The following is a 21,684-nucleotide window of genomic DNA, read 5'->3' as shown; positions in this document are numbered from 1 at the left end:
ATCGGCGATGCCTTTGTACTGGAAGACTAGCTCCCTGCCAGCGCAGCTCCTGCGTGCTAGCAGGAGCTATTCGTCGCTGTGAGGGTCGCGCAGCTGCCACAGCCCGGGCACGCCTGCGTTGCCCGGACAGCACCCCCCTAAACGGCGACCAAACGGTGCCGGCCCGCCCAGCGACCACCTCTGCCTGTCAATTAGGCAGAGGCGATCGCACGGCTGAGACAGAGCATGCGCAGTTCAGACCTGATCGGCAGCTGTGCAAAAACACACCGCAGTGATCAGGTCTGAATTAGGCCCACAGTTCACACATACCACTACAATTTTTAACACATCTGCCAGTTTTGGGGGCAAGGTTTTTGTTGCCAACGCATGCCTGTGCAGAACACAGTGTGTAACAATGATGTGTGGTGCAGCGACTTTCACCAGCACACCAAAACCAGAGTTTTGTCCCAGCATGGCTGGAGCTCCATCCGAACGAACTGCAGAAACCATATCCCACGAAAGATCGTTGTCTCTGAAGAAGTCATTCACAAGTCAGCTGCCTTAATACCCCTTTTACACTGACAATTTTATCCCGGGATTTTGCACGTGAATTTCCCAAGACGAGCATTCCGGGATTTTAACACAGGTCTCGACCTGGGTTGAATCCGGGACCATCCCGGGAAGCTGTGCAGTGTGAACGGGTATACCGGGTCAAGGCGTCCCGGCACCCGTTCTCTGCATAGGAGGAGGCGGTGCTTGGAGAAGATTATCTCCAAGCACCGCCTCCGGTAGAGTCAGCGGTGACGTCACCGACCCGGCAATATGCCGGGTCGGGCCACTTAATGTAAAAGGGTCATTCCTGGGAATGTGCCCTGGGAAATATCCCGGGAATGACCAGAAGCTCCCAGTGTAAAAGGGGTATTAGTTGTTGTTGTTGTAGGAGGCTTACAAAATAAAAAATCTTCCTTTATCATGTCGTCTTTCACATAGTGCACAAATACAACAAGCTGGCTTAGATTGGAAACATTGGTGGTCTGGTCGAGTTGGAGGCTGAATTTTGCTGGGCTTGAAATCAGGTCTGCAACTACAGTACTTGAGCGAAGATGTCATTGCTCATGTCATCTATTCTGCTGCTGATGGTGTCATTTGAAAGATGAGTTTGGGACAACTTATTTTCAGCAGCTTTTCCCAGCATGATATTCACCATCTTCAACGCAGCTGGTTTTACGAGTATTTCACCAATGGTGTGTGGTTTTCCCTACTTTGCAATCAGGGGCCTAATTCAGACCTGTTCGCTCGCTAGGGTTTTTGTACAGTCTTACAATCGCATAGTCGCCACCCATAGGGGAGTGTATTTTAGCTTTGCAAGTGTGCGATCGCATGTGTAGCAGAGCTGTACAAACAGATTTTGTGCAGTCTCTGCGCAGCCCACGACTTACTCAGCCGCTGCGATCACATCAGCCTGTTCAGGACCGGTATTGACGTCAGGAACCCTCCCTGCAAACGCATGGACACGCCTGCATTTTTTAAAACACTCCCAGAAAACGGTCAGTTGCCACCCACAAACGCCTTCTATCTGTCAATCTCCTTGCGAACGCCCATGCGAATGGATCCGTCGCACAAACCCATAGCCGAGCGGCGATCTGCTTTGTACCTGTGCCACGCGCCTGCAAATTGCGGTGCATACAATTGCGCAGTTTGTACCTGATCGCCCGCTGTGCGAAAACGCAGCCTAGCGATTAGGTCTGAATTAGCCCCCAGGTACACAACTTCATATGATGCTGTTAAGCTCGGTTTGTCGATGGGTACAAAGCTGAGAACAGGCAGAGTAGCCCTTTCATCAAATCTGGCTCTCTTCACCTTGAATTCAGCAAGCGTTGTGTTCTTGTATTTCCCATCTCCATGCAGCTTTAGGAAGTGTTCCCTTAGTTTTGCTGGTGCTAGACTAGAATTGCTCAAGTTGGCATTGCAAATCATGTACAGAGGACGCTGACTTCCATCACATTCCGTTATACACGTGAATCCATATTGTACGTATTTGTCCGACCACTTTCTTATTGTGCTCGACATAGTACGAAGGGATTGGAATATTAAAAAGGAAATCACAAATGACGTACAATCACGACAGTTACAAGTCGACTACGGTGCGCACCAAGTTCCCTGCAGCACAAATATCAAGGCCAAACGAGCAGCCAATGATGGCCATGCTGAACGTGACGTCACGGATCATACGAGTGGGCAGAACGGCAGGGCTGCCAGGTAGTGCCATGCAGGGCCGGTGCTAGGGTGTTCGGCGTCCCCCTGCGAACTATAAATTTGCGCCCTCCCATACTTTACAAAGGGACAGTGCCGCTTCCACATAACGCCCCAGTAGTAGCGCCACTTACACATAATGCCCCAGTAGTAGCGCCGCTTCCACATAACGACCCCAGTAGTAGCGCCGCTTATACATAACACCCCCAGTAGTAGCGCAGCTTACACGTAATGCCCCAATAGTAGCGCCACTTACACGTAACGCCCCCAGTAGTAGCGCAGCTTACACGTAACACCCCAGTAGTAGCACAGCTTACAAATAACGCCCCCAGTATTAGCGCAGCCTACAAATAACGCCCCCAGTATTAGTGCAGCTTACAAATAACGCCCCCAGTAGTAGTGCAGCTTACACGTAACGCCCCAGTAGTAGTAGGGGCCACTTCTCTCTGCTCATCCTTCTGGACCTCTCTGCTGCCTTTGACACTGTGGATCATCCTCTCCTCCGCACACTCCAAAACGCTGGCCTCTCTAGCACTGTCCTTAACTGGTTTTCTTCTTACCTCACTAACCGCTCTTTCTCTGTGTCTGCCTCCAGCACCACCTCACACCCTTCCTTCCTTCCTTCCTTCCTGTTAGTGTCCCTCAGGGTTTTGTCCTTGTCCCCCTTCTGTTCTCCCTGTTTACCTCTTCCCTGGGTGCGCTAATTAACTCCTTTGGCCTTCAATACCACCTCTATGCTAATGACACACAACTCTAGCTCTCCTCTCCTGATTTGTCCCCTTCTGTCCTCTCTCAGGTTTCCAGCTGCCTCTCCACAATCTCCTCCTGGATGTCTGAGTGCTCTCTGAAGCTCAACATGGACAAAACTGAACTCATCATCTTTCCCCCATCCAGAGCAACACCCCCTACTAATATTTCTATCACTGTTGACAACACCACCATCTCCCCCGTTCCCCAACTCCGCTGCTTGGGCGTCACTCTTGACTCCTCCTTCTCCTTTGCACCCCACATCCAAGCTCTGACACAATTCTGTCGGTTCCAGCTACACAACATTGCTCGCATCAGGCCATTTCTCTCCCAGAGTGCAACTAAACTTATCATCCACTCACTGGTCATCTCACGACTCAACTACTGCAATGTTCTCCTCACTGGCCTTGCTTGCTCCCATCTTGCTCCCCTCTAATCTGTCCTGAACTCTGCAGCTAGGCTTATCTTCCTCTCCCGCCGCTCCACGTCTGCCACTCCCCTTCGACAAAATCTACACTGGCTCCCATTCCCCTACAGAATCCTCTTCAAACTCCTCACCCTCATATATAAGGCCATCTCTGATTCCACTGCTCCCTACATCTCCAACCTCCTCTCCCTTCATACTCCCTCCCGCCCCCTACGGTCGACCAATGACCGTCGCCTCTCCACCACCCTGGTCACTGCTTCCCAAGCTCGAGTTCAAGAATATGCCCGTGTTGCACCTCTTCAGTGGAATGCACTCCCCTGCTCCATTACTCTCCCCGACCTTGCAAAGCTTCAAACGGACACTAAAAACCCACCTATTCATCAAAGCGTACCCTCCCGACGCATAACCGAGTCCTGAGGCCGCTCCTCCATCTCCCTACCTCATGCTTTGAACATCTCAGCTTTGCTTAAATACTGCCATCAGGCTACCTCCCGCTTGCTTGCACCTCATGTCATCTGTCTGTCGACCCTTCCCACTAGATTGTTAGCTCTTCAGAGCAGGGCCCTCTTTCCTCTTGTTATCTAAGCCCTCTTCTCGACACATTTCACTTGCAGCTCTCCCCTACTCAGCGTCCAACTTTACTCGCTTTTTCTCCTGCTGGTAAAGGCTCATCTCCATCTATGGCCACCAGCCCCTAGTAATATGATGATCACTCCCTCACTACTTACATCTTAGCTGTATTATGTCTTGAGAATTGTGGTGCTCTTTGTTACCTGTACTCTATTTATTTATTTATTTATTTATTTATTTACTGTAATGCTAAGTTTTGTCTCCCTGTATTGTCCTTTGTACGGTGCTGCGAAACACTTGTGGTGCCTTATAAATAAAATGTAATAATAATAACGCCCCAGTAGTAGCGCCGCTTACATGTAACGCCCCGAGTAGTAGCGCAGCTTACACGTAACACCCCAGTAGTAGCGCAGCTTACAAATATCGCCCACAGAAGTGCAGTTTATTCACATTTTGCCCCCTCGCACACATACATACATGCTCACACGTACGTACGTACGTACGTACACACACACTCACACACACACTCTCTCTCCCTTCACTTACTTATCAGTCTGTCTGGCAGGATCTGGAGCAGCATGTCCTCTGTGGTGCTGCAGACTTCTGGTCCCGTGTAGCCCTGTCCCCTTTTCACCCATGTAGCTCCACCCCCCTTCGTCCGATCAGTTAGTCACTGTTACAGGAGGGGAGAGGAGGCTTTAATCTGCCGGCGCCACTGCCTGTCATATAGTGACAGGAACAGCAGCCGGCAGCAGCAGGGAGGCCAGGCGCAGCAGGGGGGATGCAGTACAGGGAAAGCGCCTCTCCTCCCTGGTGCCTACTTGCACTGCATCCCTTTGCTGAGCGGGTAGCGCCGGGGCTGGTGCCATGTTTGACATTTTTTGCCATTCGCAAATAGCCTTCAGTTTCTTATGGTGAAACATTGAAAATACCATAAAAGTATTGTTTAAATGCCAAAAGTATATTAATGCACCTGGCAACCCTGGCGAACGGAATGGACAGACACCTCCGCCGAACCCCTGAGACTGACTCACTGAACCCCTGGGGTTCGATCGAACTCAGGTTAAGAACCACTGTCATAGACTCTCTCTTCTGACGCATCACTTTGTATAAAGTGTATGTTGTTGACACCCCTATGAAGCATTGCTGTAGATGTGTGAATGTAACTGTAGGATGTCCTCCACCCCACTTCTGCACGCATTTTACTGTATTACGTACATACTGTACAGTAAATGTATTTATTTGATGCGGTCAGAACCATGGGGCCCATTTATCAATGAGTTTTATCATAATCAACAAGTTTTAACACTCATTTTATATAATAAATGATGATCCAGCCAATCAGTTTCCAACTGTCATGTGTTTGATAAATGGCAGTTGGCAGTTGATTGGCTGGAGCACCATTTACCATATGCGCCATTTATTACCATTTATCGTATGATAAAAGGGCCATCATGTCTGTTCAGATAAGAGACTATACAGGTTGTCTTAATAAGATAAATGTTACTCCCAATGTGCTGCACTTCTCAAAGTATGAAAAATGTTTCTAGATATAAATCGGGTGGGGAACCTTCGGCCCTCCAGCTGTTGTTGAACTACACATACCAGCATGCCTTGCTACAGTTTTGCTATTTGGCCATGCCAAAACTGGTGCAGGGCATGCTGGGATGTGTAGTTCAACAACAGCTGGAGGGCCAAAGGTTCCCCATGCCTTTTTTAAATAGAGATGAGCAAGTTCGGATTTAACGCCAGTTTGGTTTTATCCGGATTTTTTCTATTGGCTATTCAAAACACGTGACATCCGTGAGCCAATAAGATGCCGTTTTGAGAACCGAGTAAATCCGAGTAAACCGAACATGCTCATCTCTAGTTTTAAATACCGTTCTCCTTAAAAAGAACTTAATGAATATTTAAGCTCCTCCTATGGCCGTGGATCTCGTGGCCCTGGTGATATTCCTTCAGGCACCTGTAACTGCTGATACATGAGCCATAACAAACAGGTTTAGGGGCTATTGCTGTTTAAGATGGGTACACACTTTAAGATTATCTGTCCAATCTGGGTGGTTGGAAAGAAAATCTTATAATGTATGGGAGTAAATAAATGTCCATCTACCATTTGTTCCCATTCACTGGAAAAATAGACAAAAACGGTCGTTCAGACAAATTGGCTTAAATCCGTTTGATTTATCAGATTTATCTGGATTACCATGCATTACTAGATTTTTGTTCCAACCAGCCAGATTGGAAAGATAATCGTATTGTCTTTATTATGTGTTTATTATGTGTTTATTAGTAGGTTTTTAGTGCTCATTTAAAGAATTCCATAAATGCAATATGTGTTTATATCTGTAGAGAAACATACGCATGGTATTATTAACATGGGTAATTTATTCATAAATTATTATAACAAATACTAATGTAAACAAATAGCCCATTGAGACATCTATTGCTAGAAGGGTGTGGATCATAGGGTCGACAGTAATTAGGTCGACAGTGACTAGGTCGACCTGAACAAGGTCGACATTAGTTGTTGTTGTTGTTGTTGTTGTTTTTTCCTCATCTTTTTGGTGTCATTTTTTTCGTAAAGTAACCGGGAACCCCAATTAGTGCACCGTGTCCCCTCGCATGGCGAGCAAAGCAAGGTGCCTCTCTCCGCTGCCGCTGCACTCAGTACAGGTTACTAATTCCAATCGCAGTCCACGTGGATCGTAAGGTATAAAAAAAGTTTTACAAAAATGAAGAAAAAAGATGTGAAAAACTAATGTCAACCTTTTTCCATGTCGTTCTTGTACATGTCGACCTAGTGACCATGTTGACCTATAGAACTTGTCGACCAAATGCATGTCGACCCCTAGTTGTCGACCTAATGAGTGTCGACCTAAGTCCAGTCGACCTAAAGACCGGATCCCTGCTAGATATGTACTATTGTGTGGCTGTTTTCAGTCTGTTTCTATAATCAGACAATTTGTACTCATCCAGGAAAACTCTGTGTACCATTAAAGTCTCCACTGGGGTTCTCTGTAAAACGTGCACATTTCTATACTGTAATTAAGTCATGTACTACAGCAGAATTTTCTAAAGTAGTCCAGTCTTTAAAAAAAATAATAATAATAATAAAGACAGAATTTTATGACCTCATCAAGCCACTCAAAGACATTTCTGTCCAAATGTCTTTTATAACCCTATTAGGAATTACACCCACCACGAGACATTGAGTTTCCGGCTCTCGAAGTATCTGTTCCCGTTTCCATTAGGAACTGGCAACTGGCTTCTAGTGCCAGGAATCTTGTACAACATATTGCAAGGTGTCCAACAATGATGATAAAAATGTATTCATCGCGTTCATGTTTATACTGAATACATATTGTGTTGTTTTGTTGTTTTTTTTAAACTCAGAACAGATGGGTCCTGATAAATAAAAGTTCTGAAAAAAACAACCCGAAAATGTAACACGTGACAATCTTTTATTTATCTATTCTACGTCTTAGGTTGTGATTGTCAGCGGACATCTGGACAGCTGGGATGTTGGGCAAGGAGCCATGGATGATGGTGGTGGAGCTTTTATCTCTTGGGAAGCCCTGTCTCTTATTAACGACCTTGGTAAATATTTATGATTATGCTGTTCTAAACTGAAAAGGTTCTTCATAATTGGTTTATTCTGCATAGAATTTACTTGTTGATAATAGACGTGTCCTTGTGCAGAGCCGGCCTTAGGTATAGGCAAACTAGGCAAATGCCTTGGGCATTTGGTATGTTTAGGGGCACCAGCAGCTTCTGCTGATTAAAATGATATGCGGCATGCCTATATTCTGTCTGTGACTGCAGCTGTATCTGCATACAAAATGCTACGTTGCAGTGTATTCCTGGAAATCACTGTAATGTAGCATTTCGTATGCAGATACAGCCACAGTCGCACACAGAATATAGGCATGCAACATATCATTTTAATCAGCAGAAGCTGCTTGTGCATCCTAGCCACATAGTAATGCAAATAATATGATGCATTTTCATAAACAAAAGGCACCCGACGTTAGCAGAGCTGCCAGCTGACTCATGCCAGGCATCTCCTGCAGAACTAGCGGCTGTGCTAGGGGGCACTAGCCAAAATCTTGCCTAGGGCATCATATTGGTTAGGGCCGGCTCTGTCCTTGGGTGTCTTTGTTTCACTGCTTGCAGATTCTCAGTAGTTATTCACTAAACTCATATTGTTGGTTGTGCTGATGTTTTTCAAGCACTGTGCCGTGGCAGACTAGTGTGCCCTGAGCAGTCTGCAGGTGTGCCGCCATAGAAGCAGAGCCAGGCCCGTCAGTGTTTTGCTGCTACTGAGGCCCTGGACGATCAATACTGGTGCGTTTAGTGGTTGCAGAGCCAGTTCTAATTTTGGGCCCGGGCAGTGTTGGGCTCTTCTGGCTTTCTCAGATGTGGCTCAGGCGTTACCTATGGAGAAGCTGCGACATGACAATCCTAGGACACACAATTGCACTATGCATTGCTATTTTATTTGAGTGTGCTTTGGCAATATTTAAATCTTGTTCAGTGTGCCGGCATATAGACTTACTTTTGCGACAGAAGAACCTGCCATTGCTGTAAGCTTGTGTGACAGATTGTAAACAGGGCAGCCAAGAATGGGTGAAGGGGGCGTGGCAAAATGGCAGGAGGAATGGCAGCGCCTCCTAAACACCCTCTCCGGAAGAATAGCTTTCTCGGCGATGGGGGTCACTCAGGGGGCAGAGTTGAACACTTGTCCTCCTCAACGGTGGCCAGACCGTTTTTGGGGCGGCTGCGTGATGTCACACACAGCCGTTCTGTTAAAGAAAATGGTGGCGGTGCGACTGCATATATAGGGGGTATTTGCTATTCCCTGTTCAGCGATGCGAGTGCAAATAGATTGCGATCACAATGCTGGGCGGGACTTGGGGGGTTAATCAGGTTGGGTTGCAGATTGTTCTTAAAAGCAGAATGTGCAATCCTTTCTTTGGCATGCTGAATGTGCTGCCCAGTGGTTCCTAAACTTTTCTGAACCATGACTCCCTAGAGCAGGCATGTCCAAACTGTGGCCCTCCAGCTGTTGTGAAACTACATATCCCAGCATGCCCTGACACAGTTTTGCTGTCAGAGAATGCTAAAGCTGTGTCAGGGCATGTTGAGATGTGTAGTTTCTCAACAGCTGGAGGGCCGCAGTTTGGACATGCCTGCCCTAGAGTATCAGAATTTGTTTCACGGCACCCCTAGGCCAAACTTTTTTATTGAGAAATTCAGAAAAAAATATAAGTGTTTTTCAAGCACTGTGCCGTGGCAGACTAGTGTGTCCTGAGCAGTCTCCAGGTGTGCCGCCATAGAAGCAGAGCCAGGCCTGTCAGTGTGCTGCCGCTACTGAGGCCCTGGAACGGTCAACTGGTAGGTTTAGTGGTTGCAGAGCCAGTCCTAATTTTGGGCCCGGGCAGCGTTGGGCTCTTCTGGCTTTCCCAGATGTGGCTCAGGTGTGACCTATGGAGATGCTGCGACATGACATCCTAGGACATGCAACTGCACCATGCATCACCAGTATATTGGAGTGTGCCTTGGCAATATTTAAATCTCGTGTGTGGTGCGAGTTGTAAAAGGTTGAAAATCTCTGTGCTACAGTGTCGTCACCATGTTGTTATAAAAACACCCCTAAACCGCCAAAAGACGTGCATGGGTGGAGGGGCTGTTGAAGGGTCCTGGCAGGGGCCCCAGTTTGCTACCCCTCCCCAGTATGCGAGTGGCAGTGGCGCTATCTTCCCGATCTCTTCGGGAAGATGGTACAGCACATAGAAAGCAAAGACTCTGGCACTGTGCCAGAGTCTTTGCTCTCTAGTGGCCAGCGTCATCGTCCCAATTATCACTGGAATGATGGCACTAGGCGTGGAGGAGGGACCTGCCTCCTAACATTGTTCTACTGTGAGGCGTAATCTGAATTGGGGGTACTATTGTGTGACCACACCCATCCTTGTGAGGCCACACCCCTTTTTGTTTTGCAACTAGAGGGAGTGCCTAATCCCTAGCACTGTTCCTGGCTCTGCTTAATGAGGGTGGGGAGTTCCACCACCACTCCAGGACCACTTTAAGCATTCTTCCACATGCTGAATGTCCTGCCCAGTGGTTCCTAAACGTTTTTGAATCATGACTCCCTAGAGCAGTGATTTTCAACCTTTTTCAATTCACGGCACACTGATAAGAGTTTAAAATTGCCAAGGCACACCATCAGTGCGCCACGGGGAAAAAAAACACATTGGCCCCCACAGTAATTAAACTGACGGGATGCCGCGATCGGTATACTGACAGCCAACATCACGTTTGTCGGTAAAACATATCTAATCCTTAATAATGCCATACACTTTCCCCCCAGTAATTCCACACACTGCCCCCCCAGTAATTCCACCCCATTGCCCCCCCAGTAATTCCACCCCATTGCCCCCCATAATAATTCCACCCACTGCCCCCAATAATAATTGCTGCCACCCACATCCCCCCCCCCCCACAGTGATTCCAAACATTGCTTACATAAATACATTTTTTATTTTAAATATAAAACCTGCATCTGTAACGCTGAGATGACAGCATGGATGGAGGAGCAGCAGTGGCCAGTGGACGGACGGACACTCCAGGCAGGAATGCGACGTGGAATGGCCAGTGAACGGACGGACATACTCTCCAGGCAGGAATGGGACGTGGAGTGGCCAGTGGGCGGGCGGGAGAGCACTCCAGGCAGGAATGAGACGTAGCGTGCGTGACCTATGAGTCACACACGCGGAATTGCACACTGCACAGCGCTGTCCGAGCCGGCTATTGATTCCGGCTGGCGGCGGGTCTCTGGCTGGCGGGCGGCAACGGATCTCTCTGGCGGGCAGCGGTGGGGAGCATATCTGGCTGCCGGCGGCACACCTAGAGACCGCTCGCGGCACACTAGTGTGCCGCGGCACAGCGGTTGAAAATCGCTGCCGTAGAGTATCAGATTAGTTTCACGGCACCCCTAGGCCAAAGTTTCTTATTGAGAAATTCAGAAAAAAATATAAAATGAAGTAAATTGTGTTTATAATATGTCATCCTTAGGTTCAGTTATGTGGTGAGGGACTGGTTTTGCCAATTAAATTAAGTATAAATAATTTAAATTGGTCCTGGACCACCAAACTACAGCACCACTGCAATGCCCCCCTTACCCCCCTCCCTTTCCCGAGGCACCTCATTTTGGAAACTACTGACATAAAATAAACTTTTTTTTTTAACTACATGTAATTAGAGATGAGCGGGTTCGGTTCTCCGAGATCCGAACCCCCCCGAACTTCACCTATTTTACATGGGTCCGAGGCAGCCTCGGATCTTTCCGCCTTGCTCGGTTAACCCGAACGCGGCCGAACGTCATCATCCCGCTGTCGGATTCTCGCGAGATTCGTATTCTATATAAAGAGCCGCGCGTCACCGCCATTTTCACTCGTGCATTGGAGATTGAACGGAGAGGACGTGGCTGCGTTCTCTCCCTGAAAAGTTCCGTAATCTGTGCTCAGTGTGCGGCAAATATCTGTGCTCAGTGTGCTGAAAATATCTACGTTCTCTGCCTGAAAACGCTCCATATCTGTGCTCAGTGTGCTGCAAATATCTGTGCTCAGTGTGCTGCATTGTGGGGACTGGGGACCACCAGTATATAATTATAGTAGTACAGTACAGCAGTGGCGTGCGGTGAGGTCAGTGGCTGGTGAGGCACTGCAGCCATAATGTCCGCAGAGTCCCACCGATGCCCGCTACCGCCTCCAAGCTGATGCCTGCTACCCAGTAGCGGCTCTTGCCAATTGCAAGCAGGCTTTTTGCCCGAGGCGCAGCTGTCCTGAGGGCTCCACCACCTCTGCCATGACAAGATCTGCTACTGGTGCCGTGCGGTGCGCCTGACGTCATCACGCACCGCACGGCATTGTGGGAGCGGCTGCAGATTCTAGAGATCATAATTGACCTCTAGTGTCTGTGCAGTGTGTGGCACTATGGGAGAGATGTCATGACGTCTCTCCCATAGATCCGAGGAGCGGCAGCCGGAGACAGAGGATATCAGCAGCAGTCGGGGAGCAGGAGCGGGGCTGCTGAGTATTATTATTATTTTTATTTGTAAGCGTCTACTGAGGGCACAACTACTGAGGGCACAGCTACAGGGGGCAAAACTACTACTGGCACATCTACTGTACTGAGTGCACAGCTACAGGGGGCAGAACTACTGTGGGAACATCTACTAGGGGCAAAACTACAGGGGGCACAGCTACTGGGGGCACAACTCTACTGGAGGCACAACTGACCATGCCCCTTCCCTATGAAGCCACGCCCCTATGTTTTGCCACGCGCCGTAGGTGCGCATTAACCCTTTTTTGCCTTTTGGGGGTAGGGGGGGCGCCAAAGGTAACTTTCGCCCTTGGCGCCACAAGGTCTAGAACCGGCCCTGCTGCTACCGCCACTGTCCCTGCATGCGCTGCAGGCACACGTGCTCCAAAAAAACTGGTTGTGGCCTTGCAGTGAGGGTGTGGCCATATGATGAGGAGAGGATGATGGAAAGGCAGAGGGTGACAGGAGAGAGATAGTGATGGGGAGACAGTGATGCAGGGGAGATACAGTGGGTGACAGGAAGAAGGTGATGCCATTGTGCGGGTGACAGGGAGAGGGTGATGCCAGGGAGTATGACAGCAGTGGGTGACAGGGAGAAGGTGACAGCAGTGCGTGATGCCAGGGAGAGGAGCTGGTGACAGAAAGAGGGTGACAGTGAGAGGCTGCCAGTTGTGGGTGAAAGGGAGAGGTTGATGCCAGGAGAGAGTGACAGCAGTAGGTGACAGGGAGAGGGTGATGCCAGGGAGCTGGTGACAGGAACAGGGTGACAGTGACATAGTGACAGCAGTGGGTGGCAGAGAGAGGGTACCAACTGTGGGTGACAGGGAGAGCGTGACAGCAGTTGATGCCAGCTGTGGGTGACAGTAGAGGGTGACTGGGAAAGGGTGATACTAGGGAGAGCACATTACTGTCCCACTCTATCAGCAGTATGCATACAGCATACAACATATGCAGTACAGCCTTGGGTCCCCGATACAGCATGGGTGAGCTTAGCCCATGTCAAAATGAAGTGCCCGCCAATCTCAGCCAGCCACGGCCCACGCCGATAACAGAGAGAGGAATTACCAAACCTGCTCCCTATGGCGGGGCTGCTCTTGCTCCAGCAATTCCACTTCTACAGGGCTGCGCGGCCTGTGCTAGTCGGTGAGAGCACCGCAGGCTGTTGGAGCCAGAGCAAGAGAGGAGAGAGAGGAGAGTAGATCTCTGCCACAAGGATGGATTAAGCCTTCAGGGAGCCCAGGGCAACGTGCCTCTGGATGTGCCCGCCGTGCCTCCGCCTCCTGTGCAAGTCCTATATATATATATATATATATATAAATATGTATATATATATATATATATATATAATATAAACAAAGTGTGATCTGGCAGCACTCGTGGTCAGTGTATAAATATTGATAAAGCGGTTACACCTATAAACTTCTCAGTGTTTCAATTTTATAACTGAAAATTTTTCATAAAATTTAAACATTGAGAAGTATTCAGATGTAACCGCCTTAACATTATTTATACTGTGACCATGGGCGGGATGTACTAAGCGGAAAATGCGGTAAACCCCCTGTTTACTGCATTTTCCTGATGTACTAACCCACGTCCGGCAGGTCAGCGCCGCGGCGGGGTTCGCCAGCTTTAGCTGGCGATAGTCCATAAAAGCCTATGGGCTTCTCTCCGCGGCGCTGTGTGAGGGATCCGATCGGATCCCTCCCAGCATGCCCTGCGGCCGCCCCCGTCACCCCGCGCATGCGCAGACTGACTCCTGGGGCCGAATCCCGGAAGTCAGGCTGCCGCTGTGCATCGCGGAGGACAGCTCTTATCGGAAGAGCTGTCCTCCGCAATGCTGATCGCATATGTTAGTACATATGCGATCAGCATCGTGGCGCAGGGCGGCGATGTACATTAGTACATCCCGCCCCATGAGTGACGCCAGATCACTCTTTCTTTAACCCCTGCATTGGAGGGCACCCAGGACGCGGGACTGTTTGATATGAGTGGCGAGTCTTTGTATATAAACAGATGGAGACGCAATTAGCATGGCTCCTTATGTACACCCTCTCCCCTTATATATTTAGTGGACCCCTCAACCCCACCCGTCATCTTTAATAAACCTCCCACCCAATATATATTTAATAAACCTTTCACTCCCACCTCATAAAATATATGCAATGATCCCCCCAGTTTGACAACACCCCCGCTCCCACCCCTTCAGTGTGACAACACCCCCGCTCCCACCCCCTCAGTGTGACAACATCCCCGCTCCCACCCCCTCAGTGTGACAACACCCCCGCTCCCCACCCCCTCCCCAGTTTGACAACACCACCGCTCCCCCCCCCCCCCCAGTTTGACGACACCCCAGCCCCCCCCATCCCCTCTGACTGACCTTGATGCAGGCTTTTTAGAATCCAGCTCCAGAGTCCCGACCCCCGCAGTGGTGTTTCAATCCTCGTCGCCTTCTCAGGGGATGAGAGATCATGAGGTCTCATCCCCCAGTGTCGGCTACACAGCGCTGTCACTGGCGCCACCGGAGGAGAGGAGCATGAAGCCGCTAGTTCAGCCTGCAGGAGTCGGGGATGATTCTTCTGCTCTCCAGACTCTGCGTCCAGCAGCAGCTCTCTCTCCTCTCTACCGCCGCTTCTGGGAGTGCTGCTGCTGACGGTGGATTCTGCGGACGAGCAGAATCATCCCTGCGCTGCAGCTCCCCACTTAATCCGGAACCGCGCTGCCCTACTTTCCCCTCCGTTCGTAGGACTGCTGTTGATGTGCGTAGCTGCCGGTAGGCGGGCTTTTGGGGCGGGCCTCATATGTAAATAATAATAATTTAAAAAAAAAACTTAGCTCATGGGGGTGGGGGCACTGCCACTGGCCAATCATAGATAACTCAGTGACAGGGGCGTGACAAAGCGGCACTTCCAGTAGGTGCCGCTTATAGAGATTTTTGTAGTGGGCTTTTCCTGCATGATGATCGGCCCCGCCCCCCACTTCCGGCTGTTTCACATTGTTAGTTGGAGGCACCGAGAGCGGTGCCTCTGAAACGCAAACAAAACCTTTTTTTTATAAAGTAGAAATGATTAAAATAATGTAAATGCTACAGCAGATACTTATGACACAGAATATGTGTCATAAGTATCTTTGTATTATTTTAATCATTAATGACAGGGGAGGCACTGCCTCCCGTGCCTCCCCTGACTGCACGTCCCTGCAGTACAGTAGGCCATTGCTGTATCTTGCAGCTCTGTGTCAAGTATACTATCTCTGTGCTGCATTATTGTGAGCAGTATATAGTAGGACAGTGCAGCATTTTGGTGACCAGCAGTATACATATAGTGCAGTACAGTAGGCCATTGCTGTATCTTGCAGCTCTGTGTCAAGTATACTATCTCTGTGCTGCATTATTGTGAGCAGTATATAGTAGGACAGTGCAGCATTTTGGTGAACAGCAGTATACATATAGTACAGTACACTAGGCCATTGCTGTATCTTGCAGCTCTGTGTCAAGTATACTGTCTCTGTGCTGCATTATTGTGAGCAGTATATAGTAGGACAGTGCAGCATTTTGGTGACCAGCAGTATACATATAGTACAGTACAGTAGGCCATTGCTGTATCTTGCAGCTCTGTGTCAAGTATACTATCTCTGTGCTGCATTATTGTGAGCAGTATATAGTAGGACAGTGCAGCATTTTGGTTACCAGCAGTATACATATAGTACAGTACAGTAGGCCATTGCTGTATCTTGCAGCTCTGTGTCAAGTATACTATCTCTGTGCTGCATTATTGTGAGCAGTATATAGTAGGACAGTGCAGCATTTTGGTGACCAGCAGTATACATATAGTACAGTACAGTAGGCCATTGCTATTGATATATTACTGGCATATAATTCCACACATTAAAAAATGGAGAACAAAAATGTGGAGGGTAAAATAGGGAAAGATCAAGATCCACTTCCACCTCGTGCTGAAGCTGCTGCCACTAGTCATGGCCGAGACAATGAAATGCCATTAACGTCGTCTGCCAAGGCCGATGCCCAATGTCATAGTAGAGAGCATGTAAAATCCAAAAAACAAAAGTTCAGTAAAATGACCCAAAAATCTAAAAGCGTCTGAGGAGAAGCGTAAACTTGCCAATATGCCATTTACGACACGGAGTGGCAAGGAACGGCTGAGGCCCTGGCCTATGTTCATGGCTAGTGGTTCAGCTTCATATGAGGATGGAAGCACTCATCCTCCCGCTAGAAAACTGAAAAGAGTTAAGATGGCAAAAGCACAGCAAAAAACTGTGCGTTCTTCTAAATCACAAATCCCCAAGGAGAGTCCAATTGTGTCGGTTGCGATGCCTGACCATCCCAACACTGGTCGGGAAGAGGTGGCGCCTTCCACCATTTGCACGCCCCCTGCAAGTGCTGGAAGGAGCACCCACAGTCCAGTTCCTGATAGTCAAATTGAAGATGTCACTGTTGAAGTACACCAGGATGAGGATATGGGTGTTAAGGAGGAAATTGACAAGGAGGATTCTGATGGTGAGGTGGTTTGTTCAAGTCAGGCACCCGGGGAGACACCTGTTGTCCGTGGGATGAATATGGCCATTGACATGCCTGGTCAAATGACAAAAAAAATCACCTCTTTGATTTGGAATTATTTTAACAGAAATGCGGTCAACAGGTGTCAAGCCGTGTTTTGCCTTTGTCAAGCTGTTATAAGTAGGGGTAAGGACGTTGACCACCTAGGAACATCCTCCCTTATATGTCACCTGGAGCGCATTCATCAGAAGTCATTGACAAGTTCAAAAACTTTGGGTGACAGCTGAAGCAGTCCACTGACTACTAAATCCCTTCCTCTTGTACCCAAGCTCCTGCAAACCACACCTCCAACTCCCTCAGTGTCAATTTCCTCCTTAGACAGGAACGCCAATAGTCCTGCAGGCCATGTAATTGGCAAGTCTGATGGATCCTTGAGTGTAACGCCTACTGCTGCTGGCGCTGCTGTTGTTGCTGCTGGGAGTCAATTGTCATCCCAGAGGGGAAGTCGGAAGACCACTTGTACTACTTCCAGTAAGCAATTGACTGTCCAACAGTCCTTTGCGAGGAAGATGAAATACCACAGCAGTCATCCTGCTGCAAAGCAGATAACTCAGGCCTCGGCAGCTGTGTTGGTGTTAAACGTGTGTCCGGTATCCACCGTTAATTCACAGGGAATTAGAGAATTGCTTGAGGTAGTGTGTCCACGGTACCAAATACCATCTAGGTTCCACTTCTCTAGGCAGGCGATACCGAGAATGTACACAGTGTCACAACTGAGGGCCTGAGCTGACGGGAGGCAGCCTCAGTTGTAGGGGCTGAGATGTAACGGAACCTGGGAGGTTGTATCAGACCCCTAGACATGTAAGTAACATGTTGAATAACTGCCCGAAGGCGTGACCACGACAACCAGGATAAAAGTCAATGATGTTTATTATGACAAACTCCGTAACACAGCAGCAGTAAAAGGAAACATAAAAGTCAACAGAGGATAAATACAATTCCTGGGTACTACAGGGTGGCAAGGGCCACAGGCACTGGTAGTGTGAGACAGTTCTTATAATCTTCTAGTTGGAAAGTCCTTACCAGGCCTGACTGTAGCAATGGAGAGAACCCAGGATCGTACCAGCTGATGTTCCAGGAAAGGCTGGGCTGCTGAAGGTAAAATGGCTGCTGTGGATACTGGCTGGAACCAGACTGTTGTTGGTACGGAGTGGATACTGGCTGGAACCAGTTAAATAATAAACGAACTTGAGAGCGATGAAATAATAATGAAGTTTGGAGTTTGAGAGCGGTGAAATAATAATACCGGTGGAGAGTGGTAAACTGCAGAAAAGGACACCGGCCCTTTAAGAGAAGCTATACACTGCTGGAAGCTGGGCTGGAAGCAGGTGATTGTTTGAGAGCGGTGAAATAATAATACCGGTGGAGAGTGGTAAACTGCAGAAAGGACACCGGCCCTTTAAGAGAAGCTGTACACTGCTGGAAGCTGGGCTGGAAGCAGGTGATTGTTGTAGCTGGAAACAGGTGAGTCCAGAATGGATCGGAGAGTCAGGCTACACCGCAGATGGAATGCTGGTGCGGGTCTCTATAGCAGAAGTCTGGAGACAGGAGCTGGAACCTGGAAGACAACCACAGGAGAGAGACAAACTGGAACTAGGTTAGACAACCAAAGCACTGACGCCTTCCTTGCTCAGGCACAGCTTACTTATACCTGCAGCAAGGAAGGGGCTGGCTAGGCAATTATGCAAATCAACAATACAGACAGCAGATTGGTGGAAATGCTCAGATGACAAAATCCAAGATGGCTGCGCCCATGCAGACACTTGGAGGGAAGTTTGGTTTGTAATCCATGTGAGAATTGAAACAATAATGGCGACGCCGGCCACAGGAGACGCCAGACTGACAAGCGCACATTTAACCACGCGGGCACAGCGGAGGCCGCGGCTGATGAAATCACCACTCTGACATTCTGCATGTGGAAACTCAGGAACAGCGGGATCCGGTCCTGGAACGCTGAGCCAGCCTTAGGAGGCATCTGAAGGGTAAGTAATGGCGTCCAGATACCCGGATCGTGATAGCACCCCCCCCTTTAGGAGTGGCCCCAGGACACTTCTTAGGCTTTAAAGGAAACTTTGCGTGGAAATTTCGGACCAAGGCAGGAGCATGGACGTCTGAGGCATTGGTCCAAGAGCGTTCTTCAGGACCATAGCCCTTCCAGTCAATGAGGTATTGTAACTGACCGTAACGGAAACGTGAGTCCAAAATCTTGGCCACCTCGTACTCCACTCCCCGTTGAGTCTGAACTTTGGGAGCTGGAGGAAGTGCGGAATGAAACCGATTCAGGATCAGCGGTTTCAACAAAGAAACATGAAATGTCCTGGGTATTTTCAAGAAGGATGGTAACTGTAACCTGTAGGCAACAGGATTGATGACTTGTTCAATCTTGAAGGGTCCGATGTAGCGAGGTGCAAATTTCATGCTGGGAACTCTCAACCTCAAATTCTTCGTGGACAGCCACACACGATCACCCACCTTGAGAGCAGGAACCGCTCTACGCTTCCTATCGGCAAACTTCTTATACCTGAATGAGGCTTTAAGCAGGGCTGCGCGGACGTTCCTCCAGTTATTTGAAAACTGACGCAAGGTGACATCCACTGCTGGAACAGAAGTTGCGGGAAGCGGTTGGAATTCTGGGACTTTAGGGTGGAATCCATAATTAATGAAGAATGGTGTAGAAGAAGATGAGGAATGGTATTGATTGTTGTGGCTGAACTCAGCCCAAGGAAGGAGTTGAACCCAGTCATCTTGAGAGGAAGACACATATATACGGAGGAAGGCCTCCAAGTCCTGATTCACCCTCTCGGTTTGACCATTGGTCTGAGGATGGTAAGCCGTGGAAAACTTTAACTTGACTTGGAGGGCTTGACACAAACTTCGCCAAAATTTGGCTACAAATTGTACTCCACGATCCGAGATGATCTCTTCAGGAAGACCGTGAAGTCGGAAGATCTCTTGTATAAACACTTGAGCCAACTTGGAAGCTGACGGAAGACCGGTGAGAGGGATGAAATGTGCCATCTTGGTGAACCGGTCAACTACCACCCAGATGGTATTAAACTTGTTGCAGATAGGTAGATCGGAAACAAAGTCCATCGACAAATGGGTCCAAGGTCGACGGGGAACAGATAATGGAACCAGTTGCCCCGCAGGCGACTGGCGGGAGACTTTGTGTTGGGCACACTTTGGGCAGGAGGCAATAAATTCCATAACGTCCTTCTTCAGAGTTGGCCACCAGTAGGACCTAGAAATAAATTCAAGGGTTTTCTGAATGCCTGTATGTCCAGCAAAACGGGAAGCATGGGCCCAATGCATGAGCTTCTTCCTTAGAACTGGCTTAACAAAACTTTTCCCTGGTGGAGGCGTAGAGTCCATCCCTACCGTGGAGAATGCCAACGGATTAATAATAGGATGCTTGTCTGCAGACTCGGACTCATTTTCTTGCTCCCATGAGCGGGAAAGGGCATCGGCCTTACGATTCTGAGAACCCGGACAGAACTGGAGTTTAAAGTCAAACCTAGAGAAGAAAAGTGCCCATCTGGCCTGACGAGGATTCAGACATTGTGCGCCTTTGAGATATAAAAGATTTTTGTGGTCGGTAAGTATGGTGATTGAGTGGGAAGCTCCCTCCAACAGGTATCTCCACTCCTCCAGAGCGAGCTTGATGGCTAGCAACTCCTGATTGCCAATGGCATAGTTGCGCTCAGCTGGGGAGAACTTCCGGGAGAAGAAACTGCAAGGATGTAGATGTCCATCTTTGGCCCTCTGGGATAACACTGCTCCTACTCCAACGGAGGAGGCATCTACCTCTAAGATAAAAGGAGAGTCGGTGTCGGGCTGTTTCAGAACTGGTGCAGAGATGAACCGTTGCTTCAGAAGGTGAAAGGCCTGTGTAGCTCGGACCACTTGGACGGATTAGCACCTTTCTTGGTTAATGCAGTGATAGGCGCCACAATGGTGGAAAAGTCTCGTATAAATTTTCTATAATAATTGGCGAACCCTAAGAACCTCTGGACCCCTTTGAGGCTTAAGGGTATAGGCCAATTCTGGATTGCTTGGAGTTTCTCAGGATCCATCTCTAGTCCGGAACCGGACACAATGTAACCTAGAAACGGAATGGTTTTAACTTCAAACACACACTTCTCCAATTTACAATAGAGGTGATTGACACGGAGACGGGAAAGAACCTCTTTTACCCAGAAACGATGATCTTCGAGATTATTAGCAAAGATGAGGATGTCGTCTAGATAAACCACGACATGGCGGTACAAGATGTCCCTGAAAATCTCATTCACGAAGTGCTGGAAGACTGCTGGAGCGTTGCTCAATCCGAAGGGCATGACGAGGTACTCATAATGTCCGTCACGGGTGTTAAAGGCGGTCTTCCACTCGTCACCCTCACGGATTCGGATGAGATTGTAGGCACCCCTCAAGTCCAGCTTTGTGAAAATAGTTTCACCACTAACTCTATCAAAGAGCTCGGTAATCAGGGGTAAAGGGTATCGGTTCTTGACGGTAATGTCGTTCAGACCTCTGTAGTCGATGCACGGACGCAGACCACCGTCTTTCTTCTTAACGAAGAAGAAGCCTGCGCCGGCTGGAGAAGAAGATGGTCGGATGAAACCCTTCGCCAGGTTCTCTTTGATGTACTCTTCCATGGAGTGTGTCTCAGGCAGAGACAACGGATAAGTTCGGCCTCGCGGTGGAACCTTCCCTGGAATGAGGTCGATTGGGCAGTCCCATTCTCTATGAGGAGGAAGGATATCAGCAGAGGCTTTACTGAACACGTCCGTGAAGTCTTGATATGGAGGAGGCGGAACATCAGATGACCTGGGGAAGGAAGAACAAACAGGAAGAACTTTGGCTAAACAAGTCTCAGCACAGGAGGGACCCCATGCCAGTATTTGCGTAGTCGTCCAGTCAATTGATGGGTTGTGGAGACGGAGCCATGGAAGGCCTAAAACCACTGGATGTGTGGCTCTTGGAATCACTAAAAAAGAAATATACTCAGAATGAAGAACTCCCACTCTCAGAC

The 21,684-nt window shown here is 48.7% G+C and overlaps 1 protein-coding gene across 3 annotated transcripts in view; it reads left to right on the top strand.

Moving 5' to 3' along the window:
- CPQ (carboxypeptidase Q) overlaps nucleotides 1-21,684 on the top strand; it is a 1,143,103-nt gene that overhangs the window by 876,030 nt on the left and 245,389 nt on the right. For all 3 annotated transcript variants that reach the window (XM_063924160.1, XM_063924158.1, XM_063924159.1), the window contains one exon: nucleotides 7,465-7,576. In XM_063924160.1, coding sequence (XP_063780230.1) covers nucleotides 7,465-7,576 — 112 coding nt within the window. The remainder of the gene's footprint in view (nucleotides 1-7,464; nucleotides 7,577-21,684) is intronic.

The sequence above is a fragment of the Pseudophryne corroboree genome, chromosome 5 (genome assembly GCF_028390025.1).
Source record: "Pseudophryne corroboree isolate aPseCor3 chromosome 5, aPseCor3.hap2, whole genome shotgun sequence".
In the NCBI taxonomy this organism is placed as follows: Eukaryota; Metazoa; Chordata; class Amphibia; order Anura; family Myobatrachidae; genus Pseudophryne; species Pseudophryne corroboree.
Note: the sequence above shows the minus strand (reverse complement) of the source record. Positions and strands in the feature narration are given on the sequence as shown.